The sequence below is a fragment of the Canis aureus genome, chromosome 10 (genome assembly GCF_053574225.1).
Source record: "Canis aureus isolate CA01 chromosome 10, VMU_Caureus_v.1.0, whole genome shotgun sequence".
NCBI classification, from domain to species: domain Eukaryota; kingdom Metazoa; phylum Chordata; class Mammalia; order Carnivora; family Canidae; genus Canis; species Canis aureus.
The window spans coordinates 36,156,855-36,173,918 of record NC_135620.1 but is presented as its reverse complement, the minus strand read 5'-3'; the positions used below and the strand labels follow the sequence as shown (position 1 = coordinate 36,173,918).

The 17,064-nt window shown below is 36.0% G+C and overlaps 1 protein-coding gene across 12 annotated transcripts in view; it reads left to right on the top strand.

Annotated features, from left to right (window-relative positions):
* NFIB (nuclear factor I B) overlaps positions 1–17,064 on the top strand; it is a 444,693-nt gene that overhangs the window by 402,561 nt on the left and 25,068 nt on the right. For 5 of the 12 annotated variants that reach the window (XM_077911986.1, XM_077911992.1, XM_077911989.1 and 2 more), the window contains exons 8-10: positions 4,118–4,302; positions 8,343–8,508; positions 11,598–11,680. In XM_077911986.1, the coding sequence (XP_077768112.1) occupies positions 4,118–4,302; positions 8,343–8,508; positions 11,598–11,680 (434 nt within the window). The remainder of the gene's footprint in view (positions 1–4,117; positions 4,303–8,342; positions 8,509–11,597; positions 11,681–17,064) is intronic. The other 7 variants (XM_077911987.1, XM_077911994.1, XM_077911990.1 and 4 more) reach the window with 3 other exon arrangements.

The window sequence follows — 17,064 nt, the reverse complement described above, 5'->3', positions numbered from 1 at the left end:
TTAAAAAAAAAATATATATATATTTTTTTCTTATCAATATGAGAAAAGATTTCCAAAGCATTCAATTGAATAACATTCATGAATGTATTTTTAATTGCCATTATTGAAAATATTACAATCACAAGAAATTAGAAGAAGTGGGGTACATGGTTATCTTTAACTATAGCTTCAGGATTGGTCCGCATTCTATGTTATTTGACTAAAGAAAGATGGAATTTCAAATATGTTGCTAAGTTTGGAGTATTTCCAGAGGCATTAAGATATACAGGCACTATTTCCACAGATGTTATTTTCTATGCAAAAATCAATATTTAATTACTTATTTAGGAGTGAAATTAATCAGAAAAATAAAAGAGGTTCTTTGGCATTTTTTATGTGCACAAATAAATTTTTTCTGTGAGCTAGTATACTTGATACTATGTCTAATAATTTATGTAGGAAAAAGAATACAGTATTTCACATTTATACTTTAAAGAACAACTAAACTAAATCCTCTTTCAAAAATTAAAAGTGAGAGATGCCTGGGTGGTTCAGCAGTTGAGCATCTGCCTTCAGCTCAGGACATGATCCTGGGATCCCGGGATCGAGTCCTGTATCAGGCTCCTTGCAGTGAGCCTGCTTCTCCCTCTACCTGTGTCTCTGCCTCTCTCTCTGTCTCTCATAAATAAATTGATAAAATCTTTTTAAAAAATTGAAAGTGAGATATAATAATAAGCAATACTTTATACTTTCTACCTGTTACTCTTGAGCCCTAAAAAGGAGTATACTGAATTTTTGGTGGATAAAGTTGTTTTTTGTTTTTTTATGATTTTATTTATTCATGAGAGGCAGAGAGAGAGGTAGAGACATAGGCAGAGGGAGAAGCAGGATCCCTGTGGGAGCACGATCCGGGACTCAATCCCAGGACCACTGGACCATGACCTGAGCTGAAGGCAGACATTCAACCACTGAGCCACCCAGGCGCCCCAGAACTTTTGTATATAAATATGTTTGTACCGATACTCCTACTGCTTTAAATTAATAGATAGGCAATTTCTGATTTTTCAAACAAATTGAATCTGGCTTTTAAACCTTTATTCAAAGGATATAACTTCAGTTATAAAAAAAATTCTTAGCTTTGGTCTCTAAGTGTATGTTATAGTAAAAAAAAAAATGCATGGCCCTTATTGCTACTACCAAGAAAATTATTTAATTAAGAAAATAATATATAAATCAATGTTATAAAATTCTTACATTTATATTGTTTGTACTGCTAAGATACGTCAAAAAATCTGTAATTATTTCACAGATCTGTAATGTTGACTATTTTAGCAAAATTAACTTAGCAATCAAATCATTAATTTATTATGACAAAATATTCTTATCTCTGACATTTGGAAAAAATTAAATAGTACACTTTTATAGAATAAACCATGAAAAACCTAGATAAGCCTTCCACCTTGGTCCTTCACCAGATATTTACTCAGTATGTAATGTATTAGGGCCTATGGTAGGCATGGCACCTTGGTCATGAGAGACAGTTTCTGTCTGTAAAGAGCTAATGTGACAGCATGGAGACAAGAGTACCACATCATCTAGGCATGAAATCTGAACAGGAGCAGACACTTGGAAAAGGATTAGATGCCTGGAAGAGATGTGTTCTTAAAATTTAAAGAGTGAATTTGCCACAAGAAAGAAGAAAAAGCCAAGAGGAAGGTTGTTCCAGACAAAGTGAACAGCCTGTATCTGTGTCAGAGAGGTCACTGTGGCAAGGAACTGCCTTGTATCTAGGGATCCACAAATATCTCAATGTGGCCTGGAAAGAGAGTGGCCAGATATAAAGCCCAAGAAGTGAGCCAGGGAGGGTTTCCTACAGCACTTGAGGACTGTACAAACCTGTGAAGTTGTTGGGCTTTCATTCTGGAAGTGGTAGGGAGCCATGGAAAGATTTTTAGCAACAAAGTTACATCCTTGAGATGCTATTTTACAAAATTCATTCATATAAGACTATAAAGGCTGTTTTGGAAGGAGTGAGACTGGAGGAAAGACAATGAAGAAGGCTTTGCAATAATGTAGGCAGGAAATACACATACATACATGTATGCATGTGTGAATTCTTTCATGAACAAGGGAAAAGTTTTCTGCCTTGTATTTTGCTTCTCCTTTTTCTGATGACTAGAATGAATTTTATTGATACAAGGTAGCCATTTTTACTTTCAGTTGAAATATTACATTCTTCTTAGCTTATATCAGGCCAGCTACAGCTTCTGTGAGCACAGTACAAGGTAGCCTAGAGCCTGAGGCCTGATTTGATATGTGCCAGTTCCATTGAACAAAGATGTCTCTGAAACTACTGGTGCCACCTTGATCTCAAAGCCCAGGGGGCCCAAGATGGAACTGCATATGTATCTTTCAAGGGCTTGTGCACAGATGCGGGTGAAGACCATGGTCAAGGGTTTGTGCACAGATGCAGGTGAAGACCATGGTTAAATTGAGCTGAGATTAAGTGCACTTCAACACCAAGTAAAAAAGATTTAACTTGGGTGTTTGCATTTCCTTAAATTATACTTCCAGATGTATGTTCTTCTTCAACAGAGTAGTATGTCAAAAAGGAGTTTCGTTTAAAGAAATATTTGTTCTCTGAAATGCGTCCCTTTGTTGGAGGATTTGCGTACTTCAGTGTGGAAAGATTACATGAGGCACTTCTTTAAATTGTACTTTCTGGTGCCTTACCCCTGGAGGGTCTCAGCCAGTAGGTCTGTGGTTAGGCCTTGGAATCTGCATTGTAACAACAATCCAGAGGATTCCGAGTGGCCCGGACATTCAGGAAGCAACTTGTGACCATAAAATTGAATTTATGATTCTTTGCTGATACACATTCTTAATTTCTCATAGTTTCTGAAGAAAGCTTTCTTTGGAGAAGATAAATAATATCCCTTTAAAAGCATATATATATATATATATATATATATATATATATTTGTACATAATTACAAAGTTGGAGATAAGTTAGTCCAGATCATTTTCATTAATATGTCATGGAAAGAATTTATTTTGCATATTGTTTGCTAAGTTGTCTCATAAAACACTAAACATTTATCATATGTAATTTCCTATGATTTGGATCAAAATATTAAATGGAAATAGACATTTAATCTTCACTTCTACATATACTCTTTGGTACTCTTAAATTGTACTTAGTGTGGTTATTTTCCTCAACATTATAGAGATAATGATCGTGCAATTATATTCTTTCCCCATTTTTCAAACTTAAGAATTATATTTCAAAAACTAAACAATAAATTATGGTCATACTGATGTTGAAAAATTACAATACAATTAAACATTGTCTACATCGCATATGTTTTATATATAATTTCCCTTTGTGATTTATTGGTAAGTTAATATGCCTATATGAAAGTTTAAATTCACATTTCTGTGGGTTTTATTCTTGATCTTATCTTAACAACATCTTTTAAGCTACGTGTAATAAAAGTTAGAGTAGAAGAAAAATAGTTACAGAATAGAGCTCTTTTGGTTTTGGAAAGGAACATTTTCATTAGGAAAAAGAGTTCCCAGGCGCTGTGTTCAAATGTTCATGAGCATTTATACAAAGATCAGGTAATTATTCAGCACATTATTGTTTACTAGTTATTGGCTTCCCTTTTAACCAACCACCCGCTAGGATGTATAGGGAAAATATTTATTTAAAATTGGACTATGCTTCTGTTTTGAATTTCGGCAGAGCATCTGTGGGTGCCCCTGCCCTTTAATTAATGTGCAAGTTGGTCTGGACTTAAGACACAAAGACTTTCTGATCAAAGATTGTATTCTGATGGGAAATAACTCTGCTTAAAGAAATGTTTTATGAAATATTGGCTTAACCTATAAAAGAGAAACTTCCTTTGTCTCAGCATTCATGGATCTAGAAAACCAGATCATTAGTTCCCCAGAGTGGGGTTAGGTCTGTGTGTTCTCACTGCCAGCGTGGACAATAGAGTGCTGCGGGAAAATAGGGGCAGGTCACAGGGAAGCAGTGAGGAGCTGTCAGGGTGACAGCCTCATGTGGCTCTAGGGGGCGGGACGGAGCAGTGGGCTCCACACCTGATGTCATTCTCCCCTTTTCTGTCCTGTGCAGTCATCTCGACTCGAACTCCACCTCCACCCTCACCGCTGCCATTTCCAACACAAGCTATTCTTCCTCCAGCCCCGTCGAGCTACTTTTCTCATCCAACAATCAGATATCCTCCCCACCTGAATCCTCAGGATACTCTGAAGAACTATGTACCTTCTTATGACCCATCCAGTCCGCAAACCAGCCAGGTAAAAACAAGAGAGAAAATAAGATTAGAGCCTAAGGGAGATGGAACAGGTCTGACTCTAGAACACGAAGCTCATTCAGACAGTATGTCTGGCAAAACCTCAAGCTTTTGAAATCCATCTTCAGGAAGTTTCTTGGTGACTCAATAAGTTTTTATTTAAAGGTAGCTGAATGACAGGTAGGAAATGTATTGCCCCAAAGGGGCGCATTTGTGAGGATGTCTGTTTTGATGCTTTTGAATTTTTATTGATTGAAAAGAAAGTCTATGCAGAAAGTACATTGACAAAAAAAAGCTCTGAGCTGGAGTTCACACCTCTGAAATACCTGGTTTAACATAGGAGCAAGGTATGCGCTAAAATAAACACACACAAAAGAACTTACAGTTGTATTTTTAGACCAACTAGTAGGTATTAAAATAAGCTTTGGTAATGTAAACATTTTCAGTGTTTGATGACTACTTGACTATTCTTTGCACAGACATGACTACATTTAATAATGAGTGACATTACCAGAAGTGTCTTTCTTTTTTTCTTTCTTTCTCTCTCTCTTTTTAAACATTGTATAGTGGTTTTAGGGACTTTTATTGTGTAAATATAGTGACTCATGTACCTTTCTCACTCCTTAAACATGTGGCTTCTTCTATGGAGAGGTCACTTCATAGGGATTCATATAAGAGGAAAATCGTTGTCATATAGATAGTCTTTGTGCCAAAGCTGGCACAAATGATAATATCCAGAATCTGTAATGTAGTTCTGATCTTAAGGTCTGGTATTTGGCATTGCTGCTTCAGCTTCAAGATTCCTGTCCACTCCTTATCATACCTTTAAATGCTCTGAGAGATTGTCATAAACATTGTCATTAATGCTGTTCAGTTACTAAAATGCCAGTGAATAGTATGTACATATTAGTTTAGAATTAACAAGGGAAAGATCTGAAAAAATCATATTTGGTGATAATTGTTAAAATGAAGCAAAATAGTCTTTTTTGAATGTTTTATTTTGAATAACAACATAGCCAGCACCATTTGGGTTACTTAAAAAGTTACCTGTACTTTTAGTTCTATTGACTAATAATACTAAACTAAATACACCATTTTTGAGTTGTGAATTTGTAGTTTAACCATTTCTATTTTAGAAGAAAATGTCCAAATGGTATAGCCTTTTAATGACTATAATAAGAACTACTAAGTAAAACAGTGGGATCTTAACGTATCAGTTTAGAAATAAAATTTGCTGTCAGATCGTGGATTCAAGAGTCTCAGTTCCATAGAGCATTTTGCTAGACTCAGCTGGGAACAGTGCACACAAGGTCTGATTTTAATTTGTGTAGAATTTCCATGAATAACAAAGTCTAATTAAGACATCCATTAAAAGTCCTTAACGTTAATTCAGTGTGGAAAATCTTAGAGTTCCATTGGATTTTTTTTTTAACTGATGTCTTAATTAGGCACTGTTAGGGGAAAAATTATGCAAATTAAAATCAGGCCCTTAGTGTTACGCATTTCTTTAATTATTCAGTGCTTGTTTTAGGTATATTTCCATTTCTTTATAAGTTAAGAGGGCATATTAGGTGATAATCTGCCTATATTGTTCTGTTTTTCTCCCTATTTTTAAGGTAAAGATCCAGCTTCTAAGAGAAGCATCTTACTTTCATCTCAATTAAAAAAAAAAAAAATCCCCTCTCAGGATTTTGTATAATAGGAGCAATGTACTATATAGGGTAATCTTTTCCTAATGCCATTCAACTTCATCTTCAGATAAAATGTCTTTCTTTACATATCTATGGTATGAAGGTTCATCTAACAGCCTTAAGAGAGAAGCTTTTATAGTAGAGCTTCGTCTGTTTGAATCAGTAGAAGATCCAAAAGGAATAACTCTCCCCATTCTTCTGACCCTGAATTCCAGATAAGTTGCCTGTATTGGCTTGGGACCTCTTTGTCAGTTTTAGTCTTTTTAAATGAGAGAAATGTCTGTTGGCTCATGTTGATTCCATTCCAATGTCTATTGGAGACTTGCAGAGCTTGCAGAATGGATGAGGTAATAGATTCTGTGGCAGCATTTTCTTGACATTATTGCCATTCTTCTTCTATCCCGTGTTCTCAGGTAGGTCCTATTGAACCATTTTGGTGAACACAGTATACCAAATGTACCACCAATGATATAATGAGATCTTTCTTGAGGAAGATATGTAAAACAGTCTTGTACAATGTTCAGATAACCAGAAGCTGATGGTCTGCTTTAGAAAAAACTACTTTTTCCCCTTGAAAGGAAATGCGTCTTTCTAGTAAACCGCAGAATTGTTTTTATGGGCACATCATATATGCTTTGATTTTTAACTCCAACTCAAAACCAATTAATTTGCATTTCAGAAGAGGACTCTTAATACTTACCTTTTAGCTTTAAAAATGGGGGAAAAAATAAGCACTTGTTCACCTGTAGTCCACTATTCCTTCCCAGATATCCTCCAGCCCTGAATCGATTTTGATTGTTAAGTCTAGCAACTGAGATGCCTCATCCTCCCCACAGCAATTCGGAGATTAATTGCATTGCTGGTGCACCAATTAGAGTGAGACAGTCATGCTATTCAGTGGATTATTTTAAATAAAATTAGTTTAAAGATATAACTCTCTCATAGGTTTCCGTAGGGGGAAACTCTGGTCAATTTTCCTGACATAAAGTTAAATACTTCAAATTACTCATGATGAATAGTCAGGATATTCAAGAAGTCCATTTTCTTTATAGAATAAATAATATGGCCTCTGAGGAACCCAACCAAAGTTTAGTTCATGTCTGTAAGTTACAGTATTTAAGTGTTATTAGCTGTTCATATTTTTGTCTAAAGAAATATCTCCTGGTAATTTATGTGCAGGTATTTAGATAAATATGCTGCTTCATTGCATTCTTTGCCTTTAACAGTGCTGATTATAAAGGCTAAATATTTGTGGGGAATACTCTTGTGGCAAATTGTTATGTACACCAAACAGTGGAGAATTTCAACATGAGTGTAATCAAGAATAGCACTCTCTGTCTAGAAAAATACATTCCAGTTTTTTTTTTTTTCAAACTGTGTACCCTTAGGATTTTGTCTCCTACCACAGATACTATTTTCATACCCGGGTCTAAAACTCAGATATTAATATCTTTTCTATCATTGCCCAGGGGATTTTCTCAGTTGATTCCCACAAATGTCAACAATAATGTTTTGTGTAACTCTCCATGCCCAGCAGTGGAGGAGTAACTTAAGGAACAAAGTATATTTGATTGCCCTCTGCTTTACTTCAGCACATTTTAATTGACTTTGGAAATCTTTATTTGTAGCTGTAAGGTCAGACCTAGCCCATCATTGTATATCATTGTGTGGGTCTGAAATTTTAAATGCTTTAAATATCATTCTATCTGCTCCTATTAGTAAAGCATCAAAAGTTAAGTGGAAATCCTAGAATCTAAACTGCTTGATGTGTGTGTCCAGGTGTCCCTGTGTGTCACAGAGAGCTAGAGTTTCTGAACGCAGAGGATGAGCCTTGACCGTAAATGATGGAAACTATTGAGTTTAATGGGTTTGATCTCCTGGATATCCTTGTCATCTTTGTGTGTCAGTGATAGCATCATTAGGTGAAATTTGTGTTCTGAAAGCCAGAACTGACTCATTGCAGAAAACGAAGAGCAGAGGAGAAGGAGGCATGGTTCACATTCTCACTAGCTCAGGAAAGATTTACATTGTTGTCTTGGGCTCACCATGTAAGTCTCCACTTGAGTCTTCTGTGCTTCCGAACCAAAGGACCAGTTTTGCCCAGCTCTCAGGGCTGTTGTAAAGATGAATTCACCTATATAAAGTGTTTTGAAGGTGAAGACTTTCTATTAAATGCTGCTGCTTCTTTTTACTACTAACCATTGATTGGTCTCCATGACTCAGACTTGTGTGGGCCTGTGGCAGTCCCAGCAAGTACACAGGGTTCACACAGCCAGGTGGGCTGAACGGAGCTATTGGGCTAGACGACTGCCTTTTGGATTGTTTCACCCGGCATTCTGTTTTTGTTTTGTAGCCTAACAGCAGTGGTCAAGTGGTAGGGAAAGTGCCTGGCCATTTCACACCTGTCTTGGCACCCTCTCCCCATCCCAGTGCAGTGCGACCTGTGACCCTGACCATGACAGATACTAAACCCATCACTACATCCACTGAAGGTGAGGCAGCTTCACCTACAGCAACCAGTAAGTATTTCTGTAGGAAATGAGAAATGGCCATCAAAGGCACCATTGGATATCTGATCCAAGGTGGAACACAAGGCAACTTTTCAGACCAGATGGAGATTTCTCATTTATGTGGAACTAGCAGGCATGTATGTGGCCTGGCTGTGACAAGCTCTCTCTTATCAAATTTCAGTCTCAACATCATATTTGAAAAGGGAGAAGCTTATTTGTTTGAATAAACAGCTCTAATAAGAATAAGTCATGCCTGCTTGTTCAAGGTATACATCGAAAATACACCGAATAACATGACGCAGTATACGAGGTTTCTGTGTCACCCAGACAGACCATCGATCATTGTTACTTATTGGAGCATTCCTATAGGAGTCAATTCCCTTCACAAGGCAGACTAAATCAGTGCCTCTGTAAGATAATTGCACACTTACAGTGCTGTAGGGTATGTCATTGCAAAAAACAGTTACAGGATGTTAGATGTGGATGAGAATATGCCAAAGCTGAGTATTAGGCACATGTAAGCTTCCTGCACTTTCATTGTCTGCGACTTCTTTTTCTTTTCTTTTTTTTGCTTATCATGGTACATCAGGTACTACGCTTTTTAAAATGGTCATAACATTTTAAATGTCAGATTTAGCCAGTGAACTTACATAGTGAACTTACATACAATAAACCAATGATTGCTTTGCTTCATCACACAGAATACTCATAAATACACAAAAAATTATTACATGGTTTTTCAATTGGCTTCATCCAAACTACTGGCTTCCTAGAACTGGAGCTGGTAAAGTGGAGTGGATAAAAATCTAGTCAGGAGGAATTAGCATGCTCCTCACCAATTATGCATTATATATCTGAAATTCAAAGATTCCATTTTCTTTCCTAGAGCAAAAAAAATTGACATGCTCTGGAAATTTCTAAGTGAAATTACAGAGACACCACTGACTTGCTCTTTCTCAGGCTTTGGAGAGATGCTTTCCTTTTTTTTTTTTTTTTTTTTTTTTGGTGGCTTCTGAAAACCTGGGAAGGAACACTGCAAGCAGAATGTACGGTACCATGAGTGTACAGTGAATTCAACATTTCTTTCTCAAAATTCTTGAGGCCCCATAGCCTAATCAGTCCCTGTAGGCTTATAATTCCCATCAATAATCATTAATGTTTGTAACTGATCTGTTGGTAGAGTGTCTAGTGAACACTTCCCTGAATGCACAGATAGATGAAATCCAGTCAAGGAAGACTAAAAACTCTTTTGTTCTAAAGGTTTGCTATGTACACTATAGCCACTAAATTTCAAAAGTGGATGTGTTAGCATCTTTGAGTAAAGTCCGCAATTTAAATAAAGGCAAATAGAAAATAAAGATTTTTTATTTAAAGTATTTGAAAGACTATCCCAGCATAAATGGTCTAAACCAAGTTCTAGAAACTTCAAGTACCTACTCTTCTAGTGACATTAATAGATGACCTTCAGGGGAAGATCAGACCCAAACAATCACAGCTCACTATGGGAGTGCTGTCAGCCTGCTTGCTAATGAATTGTTCTAATACTCACCTATAGGCTGGTCAGAAAAAGCATCTGATTTGATTAGTAAAGTTATAAAATATTCAGAAGAAATATCTTGGTTGTATAAAGACAGCTGTATCAGTCCATTTTCCACTCCTGCATAAAAGAAATACAGTGAGTTGTTTTTCCTATAAACAAACTTGTAGCTCCAGCTCCCAAGACAACACTGATAATGAGAAATTGGTCATTGAACTGATAAGTCAATAAAATTAAAGAAAACACACATAGACCAAGGTAGTCTCTTTCTCACGGCTGGAAAGAGAAAATACCACAAACTTTTTGCTCTATAAGGTTGAGGCTCTTCTCCAGCTGTCTGTGCTGTGCATTGCTTTCCAGAGGCCTAGAGAATGGGGGCCACTGGCTGCTATGGATGCCCTTAGAGGGGCCCTTTATTCAAGAGTAAGTAATGCTGAATTGTGAGCATCTTCACTGTTTTAAAAAGTTGCCTCCATGGATCTAGTTCTGCAATCCTTTGAATAAACAGGGCAGAATTAATATATTCTGTTTGAAAAAAAAGGCTTTTAAAAATTAATGTCTGGATTTCTCAGTAATCTGATAGTGTTAAACCAAACGTTTTAGCTTCCTTCAGACCTATAGATATAATATGAATGGTGAAAATGTAGTTCTTCTGTTTGTTCCAACACAGAGCAATGGGATTGCTTTAGTGCTGGGAACTGCTTTCCTTGTGAAAACAAACAAATCATAAGGAATAGGTTTTCTTTGGAAAATTCACTGTGTACCAAAAAAGCACCTCTACAAAAAGTGCTTTTAAGGTGAGACTAAATAACTTAAGGAATATTCACCATATGTACTTACCACCTGGTGGCAGAGTATTTAAAAGGTGCCATCATCACTCCTTCTCTGGACCAGTAAGAAGAAACTGACTTTTTGTGCTTATGGAAAAGAAAGAATTTTTTTCAGAAATACCTCTATCAAACTTAAGTTCATTTTCACACTGAATAAAATACTGACCTAATTCACTCAATATGATATAATAAATATAGGCTTCTCCTTCATGTTAGTAATACTGGATTTTTCTCCTTAGTAAGACATGTTTCATTCTATATCATCAAGCACATCTGCTTAAATCCCACTCATTACAAGCTTTCACTTTTTCCCAATAGACTTTCAATCTGCTTTTACATTTAGAATCACAGACCATCATTGATTATTCCATTATTAGACAGCTAGTATCTGGTGAAACAGTTCAAGTAGGAAAAGGACCCTTCTGTTTAGCCAGTTCTCGGTACTCCTGCAAGAGTATAACTGGAGCAAGTAAGTGTGAGATGCCCACACCAAAGGATGGGATGTGGTTTACTGGACAAATTTTTGGGGAGGGGGATAAACTAGGTGATTTGAGGTCAACTGCCATTTCTTTTATATCACTTGGTGTTCACTCAGACAAAAGACTAGAAAAATAAAGACACTTTTTTTTTTTTATTGCAAGTCCCACTTCTCTGGGTTTCTTTTACATGGACAGGGTGTTCATTCTGATAGTTCACAATTTTTATCTTTGTTTTTGTTCTTCCTTAATCAGCCTACACAGCCTCAGGCACATCTCAAGCCAATCGATATGTGGGACTAAGCCCAAGAGACCCATCCTTCCTACATCAGCAACAGGTGGGCAAGTTTCACCCAGGTGTGACGGTGTAGCACGCTTTCGCATTGGTGCTCTCTCCATGCTGCCTCTGATCTGGACTCAGAATGGGGCTCCCGGGGCTTCTGGGAAAGAAACTGATCATTACATTTTCCAGAATATTTTCTCATTTATCTTTTGTTTCTTGCCTCTCTAAACAGGGTTTCTCAAATTGGCTCAAGACCTTTTCCATCTCTGTGGCCTGTATCGATAACATCCATGAGTAACAGAGTCTTGGCCAGGATATTTTTCTCCATCTTATTGGCTATTGAGAACTTACTAGCCTTTAGCTTCCCAAGACAAAAACTGAAAACTGATCTAAAAGCCCATCAGAGGAGAAGCAGTACACAATTTGTGTTTTTGAGCTCTTTCATATTTTCCAGATGTTTTACTCCTCATTTTGGACTTTCAGTCCAAGAGGATGAGTTATGAAGCTAAAATCTTGGGCGACACATCATTCCTGTTTTAATAGGTTTAAATTGGTTTACTGATTTCAGATGTGATAAAACACTTTTTTTTTGTTCTGCTTTCTTACATCATTTATGTTTCAAGTAGCATTTTAAATTTCACATCTCATTAATGCTGTAAATTTAATGCAAATGAAGTGTTTACCCAAACTGTGAAAATATACAGCCAGGATTAATGGTGGCTTATAAACAAATTAGCCACAGTTAAAGGCATGGAACATACCAATACAGAAATCCCACGATTCTAGTTACAGGATGACAGAAATAATTCCAAACGCTTCCAAATTTAAATATATTTTATGGTGCATATGTTTGCTGCTCTCAAGTTCTGATAGCAGAGCAGTTTGAAATTAACTGTGCAAGATATTAAATAGGGGAAAATAGGCCATCATGAATAAGAAGGAGCTGTGTAAACTTGCTCTTCATTCATAAACTATATATGCCTATGTCTGTGTTTTTACATAGCAGGTACTCCTGCCTGCTGCTATTGTTCTGGACCTGCCCACCTGGCTGGTGCCTGTTGTATCTCTCTTAGCTGTGCTTCGTGCCAAATTCCCAAGTCCTGCCCAGTTGTAGACCAAGGTAGCAGACTGCATGTATCAAAGGTCACCCCATGCAGAGTTCAGAGAAAATCATAAAGATAATAGCTTATTCAAGATACTTGACGTTGCGCCAGATTTTTAAAAAGCAATACAAAAGAGTGAGAACTAACTGAAAACATCTGTACACAGTTACGAAAATACCAAATAATAATTAGTGGCTTTGCCAGCCATTGGCTTATCAACATAATTCTCTGGAATGCTACTTTTTCACCTCTAAAATTGCTATAATATGAAATGTGTTATAATTACTATAATATGGTTCTATTTGACAAATGTATATGTTCACTGTGTTTTTTAAAAACATATGTAAGATTTATAGTTTTAGAGACTTGTTCTTTTAAAAATCATTCCACATATTTTCAGAAATATTTTTATCATGGGGTTTGCATTACTCTTTATGACACATCTCTACTTTCCAGTTAATTTTTAATTCAGAGAAACACTCCTCCATTATTTAAACCTTTGCCCCAAACACATTTAGATTATGCCCAGTTCCACGTATTTAGAAGTAGTCTTCCCATCCCCCTGTGCTAACCTATGGCAACTTTAATTTTTTGTTTTGTTTTGTTTATTCCTTATGACTAACATTAGAGGCTCAGGAAATTATCAGTAAAGTTCATCATGTAGAAGTTACTTCTTTCACATGTCCAAGGGTAAATCAAGAAAACTTAGCAAGCATTAGAAAAGTGTGAGTCTTAATATAGATGGAGTTCTGAGCACATTTTAATTGAAACAAATATATATATATGAGTTCTGGAAGTACAAACTTTTCTTATCAAAGACCACCACTTCTTAGTTAAGTGGGCAATGTCAAATGAAGACCTCTTACAATATAAATAAGATTTGTTTGGTCGAATGCGGTTGATATTTATGGACTATACAATGCATATTGAGCCTTGGAAGAAAAAAGCTGTAGAAGCTTTACAGCTAAAAATGTAATGTTCAATTCTATTGAGAATTGGTATTTACCAAGCAGACAGATAATTTGCCCTATATATAACAGAAGACTTAGTGCTACTTTTTGAAATGAAGAAGCTCAATGTGCCACGTTTATACTGAGCCATATTTTTGAGGCATGCAGAAGATGCAAGTACATGCATCTCATACTATACATGAATATTATTGAAGGTTCCAGTTAAAAGATTATTTTATGCCTTTAAATTTTAAAAGAACCACTGAGCTAAAGTTTTAGGCTTAACTATCCAGGAACAGAGGGACAGAAATAGTTTAAGTGACTTCAGTGGAGTAAAGGTTATGCTTTCCCACAGCAGAAATGAGATTGATTTACTGTGTCCTTTCATTACTTTACAAAGATTTAAAAGAGACCACTCTTGTAACAGCAGGTTCTAAATGCATTTGGTTTAAAGCACTCAGTGATGAATGAAAAGAAAAATCAAGGGGTACATGAAATAAAGGTAATCAATCATTTTATATTAGCTAGGAGAAATTCAAAATTAGAAAGGCAATGGATTTAGTCTGAGAGAGTTCTTTTAAACATTCCCCATAGCCTTTAATATACATGACCCCTTAAGAATAAATATTGTCACCAGGTACATTCTTCAGTTTATTGGCGGCTGCTTTATAAAGATTTATCCTTTTAGGTTATGAAAAGTATTGATGTGCACTGTGCAGTGCTATTTTTTCTCAGAAAAGAACTTTAATATACCCTACATAAATTAGGGTTAACGATAAATTTAAAATTGTTGAATAATTCTGACTATCTTATAAATAATCTTTCCAGAAGATGACAATAAAGCAGACCCTTCAATATAGTCATTTCTAATACACGAGGACACTGTCCTTCTTCTTTTGAGATGGCAAAAATTAAAATTAACCCTATACTCCACTTGTAAGAGTAATACATCCATATTGGCAAATTTGAATACTAAAAGTGCATGCTGTTATGTTAACTTGGCACACATACAGCTGTTATTAGTAAGTATACATCTCCATGGTCCTTATAATAGTTATTACTGATTATTATTCGTCACTGACTTGAAATTCTGACACAAGAATTTCACCTGGTCACTGAAAATATGATACCTCCTTTGAATCTAAAAAAGAAAAAAAACCCATAATCATGAAGAATAATTCAAAAAGATTCACCTAAACCAGTTGATAACTTGCCATTAAAAACAGTCCTAATTGGTCCTAATAATCAGCTCATGCTGGCTGATCAGGACTTGAAATTTTTCCTTTGGCCCCTAACACAGTCTTATGTGTTGTGTAGTTCAAGGTCTGGAACTAGACTGTCTGTGCAGGATGACTGGCTTAGTTAATGCGTTCACTATTGGCTTGGGGAGTTCTTAAAAGCAGACATCAGCTGGAGCTCCATTCTTCTTTAACTTTTCTATTGGAAGGTGGTGTGGTGGCTTGAGGAACTCCTGGTCCTGCTTTGGCAAGCTAAACTCTGTAGTCTCTCCTGATCAGTGTCTTTCTGTGATTCAGAACTTTTTCAGAAGTGTCAAGGACCTCCTCTCTGACTTAACCTCACAGAAGTTTAGCAAAATGTTTTTTTGTGTTTTCATTTCCTCGTACTGTGTGCGCAAACTGCACATTCACTGTGACAGGCAAGGAGGAACCCACATATCCTAAGTTTTGTCTCTAAGAAAATGGAAACTCTATTGCAGAGTGTTGGATGTTATTCAGAAAATAACAAATTATTTTAGAATCCAGTCTACCGATTTTAGTGTAAATGGTGAATAGGAGACAACTTACTTGAATTAGGACCAGTTCCTTATCTGGTCAACCTCACAATGAATTTGTTAAATTGCAGGCCTTCTTTCTTTGCTCTCATAGACAGTTGCATGATCCAAGAGGCTCCAGTTAACTTGATTTTCACTCTTATACTTGAGCATAAGGTTATCATAAAAAATAAATCTTTACTATTATACATCAGTACAACATATAAAAAGATCCTATTGCAAGTTGGAAATAAAAATTTGTAGCTAAGAAGCATCTTGTTTGGAAATAAAAGATTACTATCTGACCCAGCTATTAAAAGGCATATTAACTTTTGATATGGATTTGAGATTTTGATAAAATAAATGGGAGGTCACTTTTGCCTTTCCAAAGGGAGATGACAAAGTCAAGTAAGCTCTGGTTTTTAAGACGTAAGACTTATTTTCATAATCTCTCAAAATTATAATCTCCTGACGATATATAGTACTTATTATTAGAGCTAATGAATGAATCTCCTGATCAACTCCGGTCCTTGCATTATGTACACAATTGCATGGATTTTATTGGTGCTTGAGCTTCAGCATGTTACATCTCTTGCATGACTACTTAATGCTTTTATTTCAACTTCATCTACTGGGCTACCTCACATCAAAATATTTTCAATACTTCTCTTGATAAACAATTGTGAAACTAGAATTTGGAGGTATACTTTTCATTAACGCTGGACATTCTGTTACACCAAATGGCCTTCCTAAGAATTTGCCTCTGTAGGAATTTTTTTTTAATTAAGATATTAATTGAAATTTCTTTACAAAGTTTGTCCTCGCAAATGGCAAAGCCAAAGCTAGGTACTGCGAGGCCACCGAAAGGTAGCCTTTTATTAGAGGCAAGTGGTTGAGAGGACACAAGTGGACTATCAACAAACTTTTCAATAAAGTCAGGAAGCAAGCTATCAACACTTGGGCTGTTCTTATTGTGTCTGTTATCATAATTGACAGCTTGACGTAAAACCCTATCACATGACTTCTGGGTAGGTATGTAAATGGATAAGAGGTCACTCTTCACATATGCTAGCTGGAAAGGAAACACATTTAAAGGAAGTTTCAGTCAAAATAACGGCTATGCAAATGTCTAGCTTTTTGGCTAGTTCTTCAGTTTAGTTCTTCAGTTTTAAACAAACCTCCCCCTGGTCTGTTTTATCATTCATTTATTTACTCACTTACATAGAGTAGTTATCAAATGCTAATAACCAGATAAACCATTCTAATTAATGTAAAAATAAAATTATGTTTACTGTAACCTCAAATTTCAATCAACAAAATCACAAGGGAAAAATTTTCTTCTCTGAATATATTTACTTTAAAAGATCTAAGTTGAATCAGGGAAGTAGAGGAAATTCTGAAGGTTATAATTACAACCATCTTAGCCTAAAATATTCTTGGGCTGCACATGAAGGACAGAATAGAAAAAGAGGAGCAATATGCAAACTATCTCAGGGGAGAACCAGGGATTAGGAATTTGGAAGTTTGGTTTTAGTGTTGACACAAACAGAGCATGTCTGACTTTGGTCAAGTCCCTAAACTTTGCTGTCCTGTATCCTTATCTTGGAAAGGAAAA